Below are 20,022 nucleotides of genomic sequence, written 5' to 3'. Positions count from 1 at the left end.
TTCAGGTGTCAGTAGTGTTGCACTTAAATGCAATGCGCTTTCTTTTTTCTCTTGGGATTTATATGTTTTTTACGGAATTTTGTGGGTATACATCTTTATCCTTTCTTGGTGCACTGCTGTGAGCTGGGAGGAACAGCATTTCCATTTTTTTAAGTATGCAAGTGAACAAGAAAATGACAATAAACTAAATGTTGGGTGCAGTGCGACCTGTCGCCTCAGGTTTATTTTGAGTTCTGTGGTGGGTGGGGCTCCGACTGACCAATCAGAAACACTTTGACACAGGAACTTCCTGCTCCGGACAGAGGAGCCTGCTGGGATGGGCTTCAGCAGTTTTTTTTGTCAGCTGGTGCCTGCGACTACGTCAACTACCTAACAAGACAACAACAAGTTAACTTGGGCCATTAATTACGAACAACCTGCTTTCAGATGGGTGCACCGAGGGCCCAGACTCCGCGGCAGCAAGCTGACAAACTTTAACCGGCAGCAGCCTCTTTGCAAGCCTCATGAGAGGGACAGTTTGGTTGTCCTAGCTTGCTGGCTAACGTTAGCTATTTGTCTGCTGAGCTAACGACTGGGGAGATGTCTTTTCGGCAGAAATACCGTCGCCCACCGGCGAGTATAAAGCAGGAGCAGGACGACGACTCTGACGCGGAGGAGACTCACCTGGGTCTGAGGAGGATGGACGGGCTGGAGTCTCAGATCATCCACAGTGGACACTTCATGGTGTCGTCGCCCCACAGCGAGCACCCCCCGAAGAAAGGCTACGACTTCGACACTGTCAACAAACAGACCTGTCAGACTTATCATTTTGGCAAAGCGAGCGCATCGCACTTCTCCATAGATGCTTCACTGACCAAACTATTTGAATGCATGACCCTCGCGTACAGGTAAGTTATAGGTTAACACACGTCACAGCCCCCCCCTCAGTCTCACTTTACCTCTTCATCGTGTTCAATGTCCATATCTATTCTATCTATATCTATATCTATATCTATATCTATATCTACATCTATCTATTCAGATCCATACTGTCAGGCATTGGACACACTGCTGTGAAATTACAGTCACGAGCCTCCTTTCCGTGTAACTTCCTGCTTTATCACTTTTATGGTCTGTGTTCAGTTTAGTGTTAGTGGTGGACAAAGTACTCCTCCCCTATACTTATATAGAAGTACCAACACAATAGAGTAATAATACATCACAAGGAAAGTCCTGCATTCACGAGTATGATCAGGAAAACAAATGTACTCCCTCTACAGACAAAAGGGCCCCTGAGACTGATGTTTTATTACATGATTTGATTGTTAATCATCAATTTATAAGCAACAATTTCCTGTTGCTGCTGGTCAAAGTGTAGCTAGTTAAAACTACTTTATCTTAAGTTTCCTCCAGTGGTTACAAACCTACGGGTTGGGCCCCCTCTAAGGGGTCACAAGATAAAGCTGAAGGGTCATGAGATGATTAATGGGAGCGGAAAGAAGAAAAAAAAAGTTCTGCTGCACTGATTAGTCGACTAATCGATTAGTTGCCAACTATTTTGGTAATCGATTAATCGTTTTGAGCTATTTTTTAATGAAAAAATGACCAAATTCTTTGAATATATTGGTGTTGTGGACTGTTGGTCGAAAGAAAACAAGACATTGATGGATATGTTTAACCATATTCTGACATTTTATAGGTCAGACAACTAATCATTTAATCAGGAAAATAATCAACAGATTAATCAATAGTGAAAATAATCATTAGTTGCAGTCCCACAGGTCTTTATTCTTTTCAAATATTGGAGATATTGGAGAGGTTAAATGATTATTTAAAAGAAACCATCTGAGTAGTTTAGAGGAGAAATCACTCGCAACTCATAACGCACAACAAGGATGGAAACTTCTGGTTTAAGCTCTAACAGTGTGTTGTATTTTATAAGCTTATCATATGCTGTTTAATATAGAACCATAATCTTAAAAGTAGTAATTGCCTCTTTAAAATAAATGTAGTGTAGTAAAAAGTGCAATATTTCACCCGTGGTCTCTGTTTAGACATTAAGAGCTCTGAGGACAGGACGGCCTGATGAACTCGCATCACCTCGTCATTGCCCTTGAATACAAGCTCTTTGTTCCAATCTGGGGTGGAACAATCTCAATCGGCAATCAGAAACAACAAACCGTAATCTTTCATTGGTATCGAGCCAAAATAAACTACCAAATAAGGAGAGCTTTAGCGTGCCCCGTCGAAGCTGATGTGGTCCGTGCAAGCCTGAAAAATTAGTAGGCGGATCTGACACTGTTCTTTCTTTATGAGAAAGGAGTTCGTTTTGTGTGTTGAAAGCGCTGAGAGAACAGCTCCAGGCTTGTTCAGCAACTCCTGAATGAAACAGTCATAACATATGGATTACATAACGTTCTCGCTGAGCTGCTGTAGGTCAGGTGGTACAGCAAGTCTGCCATTAATGATAGGGTGGGTGCGATTTTATCCCTAAGCAAACAAATAAATGCAGTCTACAGGTTGACAATGAATTCTTGTTCCCTGGATATCAGCTGACTTCATCTCTGAGTGAAGGTGAACAGTCCGAAAAGATATGTGGAGTGATATCTTACTTTCTCTCGCTCTCTGTAAACCAGCCGTTTTTTCATGAATCCAGATTTAATTTTGAGAGTGTTTGAAAAAGAGCTGTCATGTATTACATAATCCCATATTTACTCTGTTTATTATTAATTATTATTTCTGAGACTCTGGCTGTCTGAACAATTATCAAATTATTGGAAATGAGATGCACGGCTATGACTGTAGATAATAATAATTACTATTTATTTATCTAGTCAAAAGAAATGACAAATAACCAGAGCTCATAGAAATGTTCTCAAATCTTTTATTTATTGCTGCACAACAGCATGAACAAAATATTTAGTCTTTATGTAAAACAGAGACATTGAAACAATACAATGTTTGGATTGGATTGGATCAATGATAAATTGTTAAAAAAAAAATCATAATTTGATTTGATCGATGGTGTTTCAGCACTAGACGTGGCTTAAAAATGACAAAGAACAATTATAGTTCCACATAATGTCACCACATAACATGCCACCATGTTCCTATTTGTGGTATAAATGTTTTGTGTGCTGGACTTTTTTCTACAAGCTGTACAACTCTACAGATTAAAGGGCAGGTTCACAATTTTCCAGTGTCCATATGAACAGGTTTTTGCTCGCTGTAATTATTCCTCCTGTTCATACTGACTATTTGATGATGTCTTCATAATGCACTTACAATGTATGTAAGAAAATCTGCTGTCCTCGTTTTGAACAGAAATGTAGTTTATCTGAAGCTAAGTTAAGTGATTATCTTCTACGGTTATAGACGATAACTAATTTGGGTGACTGAAGCTTCATTTTAGCTTCAAATAAACATTCAAATAGATTTTTGCATGGAAGTAGGACTGTAGATTTTGTCCTCCATCACTTACATTATAAGTGCATTATGAAAGGATCTTCTAATGGTCAATATGAACAGGAGGAATGATTACATGTGCCAACGTTCATTTCAGCACCTGGCTATTGTTTCAGGACTGACTTGAAAAATGTTGACCCTGTCCTTTAAACCATTTTAAACAATGTCATTGACAACGCAGCCATGTCCAATGAAGGATAAAAGGATTGTAATTGTCCAGACATAAACCAAAAGGCGCAAATATGCTGTTGTTGTTAACCAGATATCAAGACGCAGGCTGTAACAAAAAATGCTGGGCTCACATTCCCCATGGCTCTCTGTTTACAGCTTAAGTGTCACTGTCACGTTGGTGCAGAGCCAGCTGCTCAGAGGATTCCCTCTAACTTTGCAAATGGCACCAACTTGGACTCATCCGGGAGACTAATTATAGACCAGGAAAGCACTACTATCAGTAACTGCTGTTGTCATTCATCCTGAATGGAGAACTGATTGTGTCTATGTGCATGTTTCCCCTATAAAACTACCTACCTACTTATTTACACAGCTTTTTCTAGTCCCAAGGACATATAGAGAAAGTAAGCACTCAAAATGAAAAGTCTGGGGGTGGGGGACAGCAAAATCCTGGAAGGACAGGAAAAAAAGACAGGACAGGAAGGACAGATTGTTAAGAAGACAGGAAGGAAGGAAAAGAGGAGAAACTGTTGAGATAACTCTTTTGGAATGTGATAAATGTGGCCCTTACCACAGCAGAGTGGGAAGAAAAATATAGTTTCTCCTTGATGGTCATTATTATCTCTTCTTCTGATAAAAAATAACTATTAACTATTAACAAGGAGCTTGAATACAGTCAGTTAGACCTTAAACATCATATCTGCCTTCTTTGAGCTCACAGAGTTTCGGTCCATTGTGGGACAACGCGGCTGTCTGTTATTTCCAGTTTAACTCTTCACTCGACCGGACTCTCTATTCCTCTGATGTCGCCTTGTTTTACACTGAACAGCGCAGGTGTGTTTTTCAATGCCGGGTTATTTGACTTGAATTTGACCTTGACGGACTTCTTCTTGTTTTGCTTGCTCGCTGTATTTCTTGACGTACCAGTGTTGATCAAGGTGACCTTTACCTCTCTTTTTCTTGAACTAAACCTGTTTTTTCAGGATAGACTTGCCTCTTCTTGTGTCAATAGACAACTCACCGATTCAGTCAGTAAAGAAAAACAAGCTTTTGCTGGGCTTAGATAGTTCATCTTTATTATTCACACTTTATGTCATTCGCGTTTATACACAATTTGTACAATTAAGTTTTGGGGATCATTGCACAGCGTCAGTATTTGTTAGTATGTCATTCAAGGTGACAAACACGTCTGTTATTAAAGCTTAGCCAAATAATTGATAATAAAACAAGAATGGTGTCATGTTACAGTGATATAGGGGAAGGTTCAAACATTTTGTAGGTCTGATCCTGTACAAACAAGGGGCTTCTTCTGCTAATAATGCAAAGAAAATCACTATGAAATGGTAAATGGGCTGCGTTTGTACAGCGCCTTTCTGGTCTTCCAACCACTCAAAGAGCTTTACATTACATGCCAACATTCACCCATTCACACACACACATTCATATACTGATAGCAGAGGCTGCAAGTTGCTAACCTGCTCATCAGGAGGAGTTTCTAATGCTCATTCACATACACACACACACACACTCACACAACAATGGCCCAGCCTTTTGGAGCAATTTTGGGGTTCAGTATCTTGCTGAAGGACACTTCGACATGCGGACTGGAGGAGCCGGGAGTCAAACCACCGATCTTCTGACTGGCTCCACCTCTGAGCAGTAGCTACCCCTATGGTGTTCTACTGGTGATCTGCATGTACCTGATTTGTTTCTCACTTGAAATTGTTTCACTGTTTCATTGTCTTTTCAGTGGTAAGTTGGTTTCTCCCAAATGGAAAAACTTCAAAGGGCTAAAGTTGCTTTGGAGAGACAAGATCCGCCTCAACAACGCCATATGGAGAGCCTGGTATATGCAGTGTAAGAGTTCCACTCTGTCTTTTGTTATATATCCATATTCTCATAGTGAAGGTAGTGTTGATTAGTGTTTTATTTAGCGTGACTTGAATTTAACACTACTTTCAATCAAGCTACGGTGGATATGTCTCCACCTGCATCTCGCCTTATTTGGGATCCAGTGTGTCAGCAGGCAGATATTGGCACGGTGCTTGTCACCTGCTGCAGTAGTAAATGTTTGTTTACATGCCATAAGCAGTTTTGTGACAGTGACTAACGGCATCTCTCATTCATGTCACACAAACTGGGTCAAGCTTTTCATGAGCTATGACCGTTCACCTAAAGCCGTTCATGTTGTTGTTGTCTGCATACATCGTATCAGAAATTGAATTTCTATTGTAGGATTCGCAAAAGAAAGAAAACAGAAGTGAAACAGAAGTCAAATGTCAGCGTTTGCTATAAGATGTTCATTAATTTTAGTTGTGTTGTAAATGTCGGTCTGATGTGTGTATTTTCAAGTGTGAATGACTTTAAGGTTGTGTTTCTATTCCTAGATGTCGAGAAAAGGGAGAATCCCGTTTGTCATTTTGTGACCCCCCTCGATGGAACTATGGACTTGGACGTGCATCGTCCTGCGGAGGTAAATATAGAAAAATACGATCATTTTGTGCATTTCCAAACAGAAACACTGACTTTTTGTTCTCTCTCTCGTTACCAAAATCCTCCCTTGGATGATTATTTTATGTCCAGTCTCTCAGACTGACACAGTGACGCAGGTCAAACACTGCCTGGCTTTGGTGAACTGACGTTGCTACCACGAATGAAAATGAATTAAATGATACCAATGTTTAAATGTTGTTTAACTGACCCACCAGTCCACACCTTTACTAGAAAAAGCTTATCAGTATGACAGCTGTTGAATATCTTAAGAAGAAAGAGAGAGAGAGAAAAGAAAGTGCACGTGTGTGGGCGATAGAGAGAGTGTGCGGATGTACAGACAGAGAGATGTAGCTGAAACTTTACTTTTATCTGGTAATTATTCAGTCAGTGCAAGTTTATCAGTTAAATGTTTGGATCTACACTGCACACTGGAGACTCTGCTAACAGCTTCGAGTCACGTTACATGATCATCTGCTGTCTGAAAGGGGTATCAGATGCTTGTTCGGTCTGCGGTTCAGTGCTAATGTTCCCTTTGCCTCTTCCTTTCGGTGTCCTGTGTGTTTTATGGTTGACTTTGGCATATTTCCCATCTCCTCTTCCTCTTCTTCTTCTTCTGCAGGCTGTTGCCACAGAGGGGAAATGCTGGAAAAGAAGAATTGAAATTGTCATAAGAGAATATCACAAGTGGAGGACGTACTTTAAGAAAAGGGTAGAGTATAGTGCAGTTTTTCAGAAATATATTGTAACATTTCAGTTTTTGTGCAAGAAATACTGTACATTTCTTCTATGTACCTGTTTGTTTGATTATAAAACATTAGTATTAAACTAATATGCTATTCAATTTTTTGTAGTTACAGAAGCACAAGGATGATGACCTCTCAAGCTTGCTTAAGGTATGCAAAGAAAAAATGCATCATGCTCCACCCACCAAAGCACTTTTAGTATCAACATTACTATCAACTTCTGATCATCAATCAGATGTCGATACAAATGGAATCAACTCATGCCAACTTTCACACTATTAACACTTTTTAACGGATTATTTTCGATCGCTTGCACCTAATTTAGGTTGTAACTTGTTGACAGACACATAATAAATATTAATAAGGTGTTTTTTAAGACTAGAGCATGTGTTGTCATGTTGTTAAAGTTTTTGTTTTGCCATTATTTGAATTTAGTGTCATCCCATGTTGGCTGTACTCAACACTGCATGCTTTTTGTGTCATTAACCGGCTTGGTTGCTTGCATTTTGAACACTCAAAGGGGCCAGAGGAGCAGTTATCACTGTTTGGGGAAGTCTCTCCAGACATGCTCCGTGTCTCCTTTTATCAGGATGAAGAGATTGTTGCACGCCGCGTGCCTCGTAAGCATAATGAAACACCCGCCCCTATGGAGATGGACCCTCTCTTTGACATGGACGTTCTGATGTCTGAGTTTTCAGACACGTTGTTCTCCACGTTGGCCTCGCACCAGCCCATAGCCTGGCCCAATCCGAGGGAGATTGGTGAGAAAATAATCAGCTGTCTATTTTATGAAATTGGTAGAGACATCCTAATTAAAGTTAAGCGTTTTTCCACTCACTCAGTGCTTGATTTAATTATTATTTTTTAATTAAGCTCCTACTTTTTCTGTTGTGTCTTTCTATAAAGTATCAATCTTAATATGAACACTGCTGAAGGCTGATTTTCTGCCATATGTCTGTCAAAATGCCGGCGTTTCTTCCTCCCGCCGTCCCTACCTCTGCCTCTTTACCTTCCACAGCTCACGCAGGGAACGCTGACATGATCCAACCAGGACTGATCCCCTTACAACCCAACCTAGACTTCATGGACTCCTTTGATCCACTTCAAGGTAGCAGTAAGGCACCACCCGTAGCTGCAGTAACACTGCGCACACACTAATGGTGCACACGTTACGGGAATCAAGCCCACATGTTCTAGTAACTCTGCTACAGCTGTTGGCTTGTGCCTAACACAAAAAAAGTAGTGTGGTTTATACTAACCTCTAGCTAACATAGAGACTCTTGTTTCAGACTTATTTCACAGCCTCCGTCAGCCCGTCTTCCCCTCTGTTTCCCCCACTGCATCATCTGTCACCCCTCTACCCAGCAGCAGCTCTCAGTCACAGGTAAACACCGAGCCCAGGCTCAGTCTCTAACACACACCACCATGAGGAGAGTTTGTTGTTTTAAGATTTAAGACTTACGGTTTTGTTTTGTTTTTTGGTCAATTTATAAGGATTTCCGCCACACCTTCTACCATCTTTCTGTCTGAATGTAGTTACACAAAAAATGTAAAATAATAATATTACTAAACTATATTTACATAGCACCTTTCACACATGACTTGCTACTCAAACTGCTTAACATTGAAGCGATATTCTTCTCAGAATCAAACACTCAAAATATGGCTAAATATTCTGCTCCTGTTTCACGTTGTCGTCCTCTTTGAAGCTCCCCCAGAAGTAATTTATTGAGCCATATGTGTGTCAGATTTTCTTTTGAGTCCTGGAACACAGTTTTGTCATAAAGTCCTTGTCTGACTTGTAGGTACAAATTGTTTATTTGGGAGCTTTGCCTAGGAGATATTTTGGCAGCATGTGAGCGTAGTTATGGGGAGATATTTCAACTTGTAAAAGAGTATTAAAATCTGTTCTTCGTTTCACTGGAAGCCATTACAGGAACTGAAGAACAGGAGTGATGTGACCTCTTCTGTTTGCTTCAGTTGAAACTGCATCAGTATCTTCTGTATGAGTTGTAACGTTGTTGTTTTTCCTTTGGATCTGCATTCCATTAAACCTCTTAAAAACTATACAGGTATATTCTTAAGACCTAAAAGAAATGTGATTTGTATCTGCTGAACAGAAAGACTATAAAAAGTGGAAATGCAGCTAGTTAGATTAAGATTTTTCCAAGGTTCTGTCACATTAATTAAAGACACATTAGGAATTTTCTTATGTGCAAGCTGGTTACAGTTGTGATATAAATTTTAATTAATGCCGAATTAATCCATATTGAGCTGCCAGGGGAAAAAGTATTCATTCATATTTGAAGGAATAGTGAATCCACTTCTCTTATTGTTATTAGTGACAAATAAATGTGTAGAGTTTCCAGCTAATATGAACATATGTAGAACTGCCTCTTCACTGTAAGAAAGAAAGGACTAAATGTGTTTGTTCCCTTTTCCTTTGTTGTTCCTCGCCAGGCCCAGTTAATGTCCTCCATGCAGCTCACAAGCAACCACATCTCCCCTCCTGGCCCCCTGCCCATCCCCACTCCCATGGCCAGTCAAACCAGTGGAACAGGTGGTGGTGGGGATGCTGCCTTTGTACAAAACTACATGCCTCTGTTTCCCGGGCACGTGGCGCCCAGTAATCAAGCAGTAGTTTCCTCAGTCTCTCAGACGTTATCCCATGATCCGCTGGCACAGTGCCTCCCAGGTCAGAGCATGGTCTCAGCAGCACCCATGGTTCCCTCACCCTTGGACAACACAGCAGCTCTGGACGAGACCGTAGCACCATCTGTGATCACACACACAGCCTCTTCCATTGTCACACCCAGCGCCGCTGCCACCACCTTCACCCACGGCTCAGAATATAACTCCATATCCACACAACCTCCACCTCCTCCGTCCCAACTCCAATCCTTAGCTCCGCTGCCTGCCACCTCTGTCCAGCACCCTCAGACGTTTGTCTTGCCTCGCCCCTTTCAGTCATCCAGTGCCAACAAAAACCGCCCCGTGCAAAGGATTGCTCCTGCTAACCCCGTCCACCCCCCCCAACTTATCCTCACAGGTCTGTTGTCTCCGATTTTTCAGATCAAAGTATTGATTCTGCATTTGTAGAAATTGTGCATTTAACCCCTTTTGATCCAGCAGTGGAGCTGTGTCGTTTTTTTACCACAAGATAGCGCTCAAGCTTTTCTTACATACAAGTCAAGTAGTCAAGCTGATTTTCTGAGATGATGAAGAAAAATTGAGTACAGACATCTGAGTCACTGTACTGTGACTGTGCCTGTACTAGTGCTGATGTATGTGGCAAACACAGAAATGAATGTCTCCTGGAAGATTTCCAGCGGAAGTGCTCTTATTGTGCTCTCAATGTTTTTATTTTTTATTTAACATAATATTTAGTTTTGTTCAGCAAGATAATGAGTTCAAAATGTCATTAGTTGTCAGGATTTCTGAACCACAGAAACAGTTATTATACTGTTGATAAAGTGTAAAACTAATGTTAGGCTAATACTGTCTACAACAATTATTCTGTAACAATATTCTACCTACGTGTTAATAGAACAGCTTATCTTTGCAAATCTCATAACAGTCTAAAAATTGCACTTCATGATATTAAAGAATGCAATTTTTGACCTGAAAGTTGTTCAAAAAGGTGAACCATGTCAGAGTTCTGTTGATCACAGAGCTCATTTTCTGCATAAATGAAAACCACCGAGGAAGAAAAAGCACTGAAGATGTGGCCCATGTGTCAAAACTGATAACTCACGCACGGATCATGCACATTAAACTCTGGATGCTGCCTCTCACTGTCAACTTTCACTTTTCACAGGGCCTTTCCCAGGTCATGGCAATGCTGTGATTGTTACACCAACGCCGATGAAAGCAGAGGTGGGCCCCAATACAGTGGTGCTCACTCCTCATCTTGCAGGGGTAAGTTCTCAGCTCAGTCACTGTCTTTTCTTCTTACATACTGTATATCAGTCTTTCAGCTATAGTGGGTCTTGAAATAACTGAGCTGCCAGTAGAAAATTACGCAACTACAACTTAAAGATTTCCACATAAGTTCTTTTTAGGGCTGCAACTAATGATTATTTTAACGATCTAATGACTATTAATTAAACCGTCGATTATTTTCTCATTTTATTGATTAGTTGTTTGATCGATAAAATGTCAGAAAATGGTGAAACATGTTGATCACTGTTTCGCAAAGGCCAAGATGACGTCCTCAAATGTCTTGTTTTGTCACAACCAACAGTCCACAACCCAAAGATATTTAGTAGACATTAGAATACTAAATAAACCAGAAAATATTCACATTTGAGAAGCTGGAATCAGAGAATTTGAACATTTTTTTCTTAAAAAAATTACTCCAAATGATTGATTAGTGATTCATTTAATAGGTGACAACTAATCGATTAATTGACCCATCATTGCAGCTCTAGTTGTTTTTGCTCTGATGTGAGCAATTCATAAATAAGTAATTAAACTTCTTGTTGCAAAGCAAAGCTCAGGTGATCAATACAAGTGAAGTCAGTGGATCTTTTAACTTTTTTTTTCTTTTCTTTTCTCAGTCATCTGGATTTCATGTTGTGTCTCAGACGCAAAAGTCTCCCCAGCCGATTGTCCCCAAAGAAAAGTCTTATTCTTCCAGCCGCAAAAACCAGAAACCCTCCTCTAGTGTCGGTGAGAGTTCACTCTACCTAAATGGCATCTCATTACACCAAAACCCACCACTTGTACAAGTCTTTTTTGTTTTTCCTCTCCAGGTCACAGTCAGCCAGGATCAGGTCAAGGGTCGCCATGTGCACTAGATCAAGTTCCTAGTCCCCAGTCACTGATCAGCAGCAGCAGTACGCCTCTGGTTAAGAATGAGCAAAACCAGGTTTGTGTTTGTGTTCATATATTTTAACATCACTCATTTTTGTGATATGGTCTTTTTGCACTTTATATGTAAGGCATATACACTCATCGGCGACTTTATTAGGTACACCTTGCTAGTACTGGGTTTGACCCCCTTTTGCCACCAGAACTGCTTTAATTCTTCGTGGCTTAGATTCAACAAGGTGCTGGAAAATCTCCGAGATTTTGGTCCATGTTGACATCAGAGCATCAGGCAGTTACTGCAGATTTGTGGGCTCCACATCCATGATGCCAATCTCCCGTTCCACCATATCCCAAAGGTGCTCTATTGGATTGAGATCTGGTGACTGTGGAGGCCATTTGAGTACAGTGAACTCATTGTCATGTTCAAGAAACCAGATTGAGATGATTTGAGCTTTGTGACATGGCACGTTATCCTGCCAGAAGTAGCCATTAGAAGATGGGTACACTGAGGTCATAAAGGGATGGACATGGTCAGCATCAATACTCAGGTAGGCTGTGGCGTTTAAACAATGCTCAGTTTTCTAAGGGGCCCAAAGTGTTCCAAGAACCATCTACCAGCCTGAACCACTGATACAAGGCAGGATGGATGCTTTCTTGTTGTTTACGCCAAATTCTGACCCTATCATCTGAATGTTGCAGCAGAAATCGAGACTCATCAGACTAGGCAACGTTTTTCCAATCTTCTGTTGTCTAATTTTGGTGAGCCTCTATGAATTGTAGCTTCAGTTTCCTGTTTTTAGCTGACAGGAGTGGCACCCGGTGTGGTCTTCTGCTGCTGTAGCCCATCTGCTTCAAGGTTCGACATGTTGTGTGTGGCCATTCTCCTCCGACCTCTGCCATCAACAAGACATTTTCCCCCAAAGAACTGCTGCTCACTGGATATTTTCTCTTTTTCGGACCTTTCTCTGTAAACCCTAGAGATGGTTGTATGTGAAAATCCCAGTAGATCAGCAGTTTCTGAAATACTCAAACCTGCCTGTCTGGCACCAAGAACCGTGCCACATTCAAAATAACTTAAATCACCTTTCCTCCCTATTCTGATGCCTGGTTTGAACTTCAGCAGATCATTTTGACCATGTCCGCATGCCTAAATGTGCTGAGTTGCTGCCATGTGATTGACTGGTCAGATATTTGCTTTAACAAGCCGTTGAACAGGTGTACCTACTAAAGTGGCTGGTGAGTGTAGATAGAAAGCTGTAAGGAAAGGTATCATTTTGACAGACTGAATTTAATGCCTGGACAAATATATAACCCTGTTTGTAACATCAGTGGCATTTCCCCTTTTTTAACCACTCATTTGTGAATTGTGACAAACAAAACCTGTGTAATATTTCCACTGCTGTTGTGTAACAGAGCCGGAGAACAACACACATATCTGCTGAGCAGAAGAGAAGATCAAACATAAACATTGGCTTTAAAACACTCTGCAACCTGGTTCCCACACTTAAGTCCCAATCAAATGTAAGTCTGTGTCTGTGTTTCTTCATAAAACATCACTATTTTTGTCTATATTTGTTCACAGTATTTGCTGCACATGTTGTTCTAAATATTCAAATTCCCCATATGTTCAATAACTGTGTGCGTTTAGATCAGTAATGCAGTCACATTGCAGAAGACAGTAGAGCACATTGGGAAGCTCCAGCAAGAGAGGCAGCAGATGCAAGAAGAGGTCAAGAGATTGCGAGAAGAGATAGAGGAGCTCAACGCCTCCATAAAGTACGTCAACACACTGTATTTTTTGTTATCAGTCGTCTGATGCACAGACATTTAACACATTATCTCTCAACTGTTTTTGTCTTATGTCACTGCTTAATCACAGCCTGTGCCAGGAACAACTACCTGCAACAGGAGTGCCCAGCACGCGGCATCGCTTTGACCACATGCAAGAGAAGTTCAATGAATATATCAAGAGCCGCACTCTCCAGAACTGGAAGTTTTGGATTGTATCCTTCAATGCAAGAGCTCTGACTGAAAACAGCCTCTGCATTAAAACAATACAAAGGGCACTGTTGTTAAAGGTACCTGTAGAGTGACGTCAGTACACTGCACAGCAGTTTCAGATACTATTAGACCGGATTTTACAACCTTGTCATCATGGTGTCATTTTTATCTTTTGTTTGTGATGATCAAAGTAAAGAGTAGTAATATCTTGATTTGGTGTGGAATGTGTCTCTGAGAGGCACTTTAAGATAAGAGTGATGCATAATAACATCCTGTGTCATTACATTTCATAGAAAGCAGAGCTTATGCCACTGAAGTATTTTTAAAATCTTCACTCTGCTCTCAGTTAAGTCAAGCTACTGTTAGTCCAGACTGTAAAAACAGACTTATTCAAACTTTATTCATTGGCCACAGTGCCTAAAGGATTTGAAGAATTAATACAAATAACTCTTTTTCCACTGTGACATTTTTACCAGTCACATGGTAATTTAGAATGGGAAATTGCTTTGTTATATTATATATAGCAAGAAGACAAATACATGATCAGGCAGAATATCTCAGCATTTTTCTATACATGGAGCAATACCAGCAATCAGCAATGTTTTAGTAGCCAGGTCAGTTAACCTTTATGTATGCAGTAAATCCTTTATCGCTAACTGCATGCAACGATATGCATGGTTATTATATGAAGGCAATGCAAAGAGACATTTATATCCAATCTTATTATTTCAACAAATTATCCTCAGTCACACTTGTATTGACAATAATTGATGTTTTTAATTACATACTTTTCAGTTCAAGCTAATCTTATAGTCTATATAGTCTTCAAGCATGAAGTGGTTAAAACAAAAGCTACAGTTATAAAGGTTAGAGTCCGAAGCTCTGCCTTTGTACCACTCTGTGTAGTGTAATTGATCCTTGACGGTCATCCACTCCAGTTCAGCATCATTATCAAGCCTCTCTTTGAGTCATTTAACGGGATGGTGTTAACTACAAGCAGAGCAGAGCTGTGCCAGACCACGCTGCAATGGCTCGATCGCCATTGTTCCCTTCCGGTGCTCAGACCCAGTAAGTAAAACACTGTTTCTCCTAGACATTCAGCACAACACACACACACACACACACACACACACACACACACACACACACATAATGGCATACAGGTACTGAATGTCACCTACTCTGAGGCCACAACAGAAAGGACCAGTAGAAGAGGATCTTCTGCAGATAAGAGGGGACAGTCATTCAAGATTTACTTCTTCTTCCTGCCTCTTCCTCTGTTGCAAAACAACCATGACATGACAGGAAATTCAACAGTGCATCGATTTTTTTTTTTTTTTTTTTTTCCTAAATTAATACATGAAATGACTCCACCTTGAATCTTATGGGCAGGAACCGTGTCGATCACACTTTCCAAGCAATTTTTACCTCCCACTTATGACTCTAACAAATACACTTAGTGGATCTGATAATGTTAGGTGACGTCAAAAGATTTTAATCATTTAGTCACAGTTTTAGCAGCTCACTGGTGGGTGGGTCTCTGCTGCTGCAGAAAACTCTAAGAATTACAAACTCATCACTCCAGTAATCAAATTATGAATTGTGAGACAGTTTTTTAAATTCCCCTGAGTCATTGTCCTCAGCATGACACACAGGGAAAACCACTCTGGAAAACCATGTAAGTTCTTTCCATTTTTAAAATTTATTTACAAACTACAAAGTGTTTCTTTCAGTTAAAGCTGTGCTTATTAATACTTTTCTACTAACATAACATCTTTTTTTCAATGAACAACAATGAAAACGTGTAATTTGAAAGGTGCCGCTCCTATTGACAAAATCACAGGGAACGATCACAGGACTCAGTTTGTCTTTCAGCTCATTGTGTTGGTTTTAAGACCTGCAGCTTCACCGTTTGGGCTCAGTTTCTCCGCTCTCATCAACCTCGATTCCTGATGTAGCAGGCAACTATTTTAAAAGAAACAGCTCCAATAAACCGACTGTATGCTTCCTTTCCAGCAGTCAAAGTCAGACAGAAACAGTTGGTGACTAGTTGGTGGACATAGTGAAGCAACAGCTAAATAGCCAGATATTTCCATCAGCAGTTGGTGGAGACCAAATCAGAGCTAAAAAGAGAGTGAATATTGGACTTACATTTGCCAGGTGGCCAGAAACATGACTTCAAAAAATTCCCATATTTGCAGGATGGCAAGTGTTTGCTCACACATTCATCATATCAGCTTGATTTTACAGGTTTAATGCAATAAAGACAGCTTTTTGCATGTTGTTTTCTTAAAGTTTTTCAGTTTTCTTTTCATTGCATGTGAATAACGTCCAGAACTGGGCCTATCACAAACATCACAAAAAGAGCTGTGGTATGTTTTTAACAAAATCCATGCCACTTTCACATCAGTCCCACTTCTCACCCAGTAAGCACAAATATTTGAGACGTTGTATCAAACTACAAAATCACCGACTTAGAAAACTGTGAGCCATTTACTGTGCAGGCCAACTGTGTAGCTGCTGGCTTCACACTGCTGTGCTGTACAGGCAGGTCATGGTCAATAAACTGTGCTTCACTATTTTTCAGTGGTGCTGAGTACGCTTCGTCAGCTGAGCACAACCACGTCCATTCTTAGCGACCCATCCCTGCTGCCTGAAGAAGCCATCCAGGCTGTCACGCACACAGACGTGTAGACTCGCTCGCAGAGGAGGCGAGGTGTCCTGAGGAGCCTCCACACCACGTCATCATGAACCTTCCAACAGCAATCGTCCAAATGACATATCACTACTTTACCTTATAGCCATTCAGCAAGGTCGCCAGGTCTTCCACAGATCCACGACTTCCTCCGGGATAATAAATGAGAGAAATGCAAGCTACATCTGGCTTACTTTGTATGTACAAGGGTCCTGCATTTGTTCTGTTGCACACTGATTCTTTGGGAATGATGCACACAGGGGGCCCTACCTTTGATTTTTAGAAGCATTTTATCACATTATATTTGAATGACAGCAACAACCCTTGGTGATAATCTTCGAAATACATTATTGGAAGGGGGTACTTGTTTGCTTTTTGAACAACAGTATATATTTAAATTGAACTTACTTTTATAATACAGAAAACACAACATTGTGTTGAAAAAGGGAAATATTGAGTGATTGATAATTTTGTGTCTTCTCTTAGATGTATAAAGTGTACGGACATGATGGTTTGATCATGAGGAGATGAGATGAATGTGGGATTTTTAGGACTATAGCTGGCAGTATAGTGGTCTATAAGATAAGAGCTTTATTGTATTTTCCACCCCTCATTTACTCAGGTGAATGCCAGTGAACAATAGTGGTTTCCTGGTGGCTTTCTGTCCGTGCTGAACATCCTCCTTCATACTTTGCTTGCTCTGCCCATTTCTAGTGAGTTTGACTGCAAAATGTACTAGAACGCAGTCATCTTAGATACACACATGGGTTTCTACTGGGCAAGTCGCAGCAGCATGGAGCGATATTACTTACAGCCCTCATAGGGAGCATAACTGAAAAAAGCAGTACAGATTATTCACATGTACGGTGTTACAAGATCTTAGCTGAATGCACAGTAGCTGTAGGAGTATTTTCTGTTCTTTATTGGTCACTCAGGGCTGCGCTGGTGAGCGTAATTATTTACCATTCAGCTATGAACAAATCAAGTCAGGATCCTTCTCAGCAGGAAAACATTTTGGCTGTAACATCACATAGTTTGATTTACCAATGTCTCTGTTTTTCTGCTGGAAGTTACACTAATTTATAATGTGTGGTAATGGCAGACGCAGGAGAAAACACACTGAAACAGACCAAAAGCCATATATGATTGTGTTACTGACAACATCTGTTGACGGCTTGAGAATTAGACTCTGTCAGCCTTAAGGTCGAATAAAGTGCCCTTACCGGTGATCTCTGCAGACTGATTAGTCTGTCTTTTTCTTTAAAAAAAAAAAAAAAAGATTTGTGGTTCAGCACTCCTCAGGCAGACATGGATTTTGTGACTTGTGTTTTTACTTTCTGTTCTGCAGAACAACCGAGTTTACTCTTTGACTTTTACAGTAGAAAAAGGAACCATTGATAGTTGTTATTTGATAAATGAGCAGCTTTTTGTGTGCCGTCATGTTGGTTTTTTACTTTTCTACGACATAAAAATCACTTTATCACTTAAGATTTACCTGTGCATGTAAAGCTGCTCAATTTACAGTAAGACGGGGATGGCACTTGTAGCCTATTTGCAGTGTTGACTCAAAATAGGCCAATGTGATGTGGCAAGTGTGAAGTATAGATGTCATATTCACCCAAAAGGATGTTATTGCTACTGTAAGAAAATTAAACCCCACCTCTGTATGCAGTTACAGGGATGATTTTGTGATTATGATTGTTTTTTCCCTTCAAACTGAGAATTGAGACATGATTTAACTTATGACATAAAGCCCTAATGTTCCACTGCAGCTTGGCATTTGTGTGGTGATTGTTTTGTTTCTTCTTCATCCAGTGATTTTAAAGTGTTTCGTCATACCAGGTTGGATTTCTAACTTGTTTGAAGTTTCTGTGAAGGCGTTTTGCTCTGGATGATTGTACAGTGTATTGTTGCAGATTGGTTCTGCCCACGTTTTCCCCCCAAATTTAGTATTGTATTTTATTTGTGTATTTGTGTTAAACAGTAAAGATATTTTCTTATGCTGCATCTGAGTGTTTTTTTCCCCCCAAAGTTCCCAAATGTCTTCATGCAACAAGCTTCAAGATGCCTTAAATGGTTGTGAAACACAATAAAAGCAACACAAATGAAAAGTGTGACTTCTTATTACTTTATTTTCAATAAATAACATTAATAATTAATATCACTTATGAGATACTGTTAATAATTGTACCTTAAAGTAATTTCCAGGATAAGTTAACCTTCCCACCCATGTAAAACTGGGTTACAGTAATGATTTGTTTTCTAATAACTTAAAACAAATATGTGAAATTAATAAATAGAACATAATTCGCTGAGTTGCTGGTCCAGACTCTGCAGCAGACACTTTAGATACAAATCGATTTCCATCTGCTGCTCAAAGTGGGGCAGGCTGCAGTCCTGGCTGGGTGTGGGCCCGCCGAAACTCTTTTCCACCTCCAGACTGAGCTGGCTGATGGTCAGCAAGTCTTCCTCCAGCTTCGGGATCAGCTTGGACAACTCTATCATTTTGCAGCAAAAGGAGGAGAGCTCCCTGGTCATTGGAGGGCAGGAGGTGTTGGGGAACTCGGATTTAGTCTGCAGGACACGGACTTGATCAGTAGGTGTCAACATCAGTGAACAATGGTGTAGATTAGGTACATTTACTGTTTTTTATGAGTATTTCCATGTTATGGTTACTTTACACTTCACTACATTTGTGGTTACTTTGCATAACATAGAATAATAAGCCTTCCTGAATAGAAAGGTTTTTAGTGCTTTTTAAAAAGACTGTGCTGCCCTCATTACATGTTAATGCATAAATAATAACGATCAAATAATATAAAAGCCTACTGTATCACTGACAGCGTCCATCCTGCATCATTTTACTTCTGTTTAATTACATTTTATTTCTAATTCTTCTGCACTTGTATTAAAACACACTTTGAATGCAGCACTGTTAATTGTAATTAAGTCTTTTATGGTGCGCATTTTTTACTTAAATGATCCGAATAAGCCTTCCACCAATGGAGGCACCTGGATGACTTAGGAGCCAAAATTCCTGACTGCCATATAATCTTCCTACAATGTACTGATACTCTCCAAAGTGGCAAAGCAAGTACAGACCCAGATTGTACAAAAGATGAATAACCATATAATTCATCCCCAATAAGTTACCGGGACTAATCGAAAATCACTAAATGCAACCTTCACCTCCTGAATATTAAAATATAATGAACTGTTTTCATTAGTAAATAGATTTAAGTAAGCTCCAGAAAACTTACGATTCTCCCCAGAAGCTCTCCTGTCCTTTCTCTCATCAGCTGGAGTGATGGCCTTAAGGCCCCGGTACATTGTACATTCTCAACAGCTCTGGAGGCTGCTTGTGCAGTGAACAGGCACAGGAAGATGAGAACTACAGCAGTGAAATGAAGGAGCACATCGGGGAAATGCATTAGATTTGAACACGCACACACACAGAGAGAGAGAGAGAGAGAGGGAGGATAGGCCTGCGCTGCACACACCGCCATAGAAAGAAAACAGACACTTACCAGCACAAAAATCCATGACAGCTGGATGTTTTAGTCGACAGCAGGCTCTCTGATGTGACACTTTCTCTGATCCATCTTTTGAGGATCACTTTTATTAGGACTCCTCAGATAAAGATCAGCTTCTTAATATTTTCCT

The 20,022-nt window shown here is 40.3% G+C and overlaps 1 protein-coding gene across 4 annotated transcripts; it reads left to right on the top strand.

Annotated features, from left to right (window-relative positions):
• The first annotated feature begins 287 nt into the window (after positions 1-287).
• On the top strand, positions 288-18,470 carry LOC122996854 (MLX interacting protein). Of its 4 annotated transcripts, none has more exons than XM_044372637.1 (17): positions 288-887; positions 5,366-5,472; positions 6,003-6,088; positions 6,728-6,817; positions 6,966-7,001; positions 7,441-7,612; positions 7,870-7,959; positions 8,141-8,235; positions 9,312-9,900; positions 10,669-10,769; positions 11,411-11,522; positions 11,606-11,721; positions 13,077-13,184; positions 13,312-13,439; positions 13,543-13,666; positions 14,603-14,732; positions 16,252-18,470. In XM_044372637.1, exons 1-17 carry the CDS (start codon positions 580-582, stop codon positions 16,356-16,358), a joined length of 2,499 nt encoding a protein of 832 aa, XP_044228572.1. In that variant the 5' UTR covers positions 288-579; the 3' UTR covers positions 16,359-18,470. The 4 variants fall into 4 exon arrangements, with proteins under 4 accessions (XP_044228572.1, XP_044228555.1, XP_044228562.1 ...); XM_044372620.1 differs by having other exon boundaries at positions 7,372-7,612; XM_044372627.1 differs by having other exon boundaries at positions 6,960-7,001.
• Positions 18,471-20,022: the final 1,552 nt, after the last annotated feature.

The sequence above is a fragment of the Thunnus albacares genome, chromosome 2 (genome assembly GCF_914725855.1).
Source record: "Thunnus albacares chromosome 2, fThuAlb1.1, whole genome shotgun sequence".
NCBI lineage: Eukaryota > Metazoa > Chordata > Actinopteri > Scombriformes > Scombridae > Thunnus > Thunnus albacares.
The sequence above is the reverse complement of the archived record's forward strand: the minus strand, read 5'-3'. Positions and strand labels throughout refer to the sequence as shown.

Excerpts from the sequence above, each read along its gene's own strand:
- LOC122996854 (XM_044372614.1), top strand. The coding sequence starts at position 580 with ATGTCTTTTCGGCAGAAATACCGTCGCCCACCGGCGAGTATAAAGCAG. Across the intron at positions 11,722-13,076 it reads TTAAGAATGAGCAAAACCAG|AGCCGGAGAACAACACACAT; the intron begins GTTTGTGTTTGT and ends GTTGTGTAACAG. Across the intron at positions 13,667-14,602 it reads AGAACTGGAAGTTTTGGATT|TTCAGCATCATTATCAAGCC; the intron begins GTATCCTTCAAT and ends CATCCACTCCAG.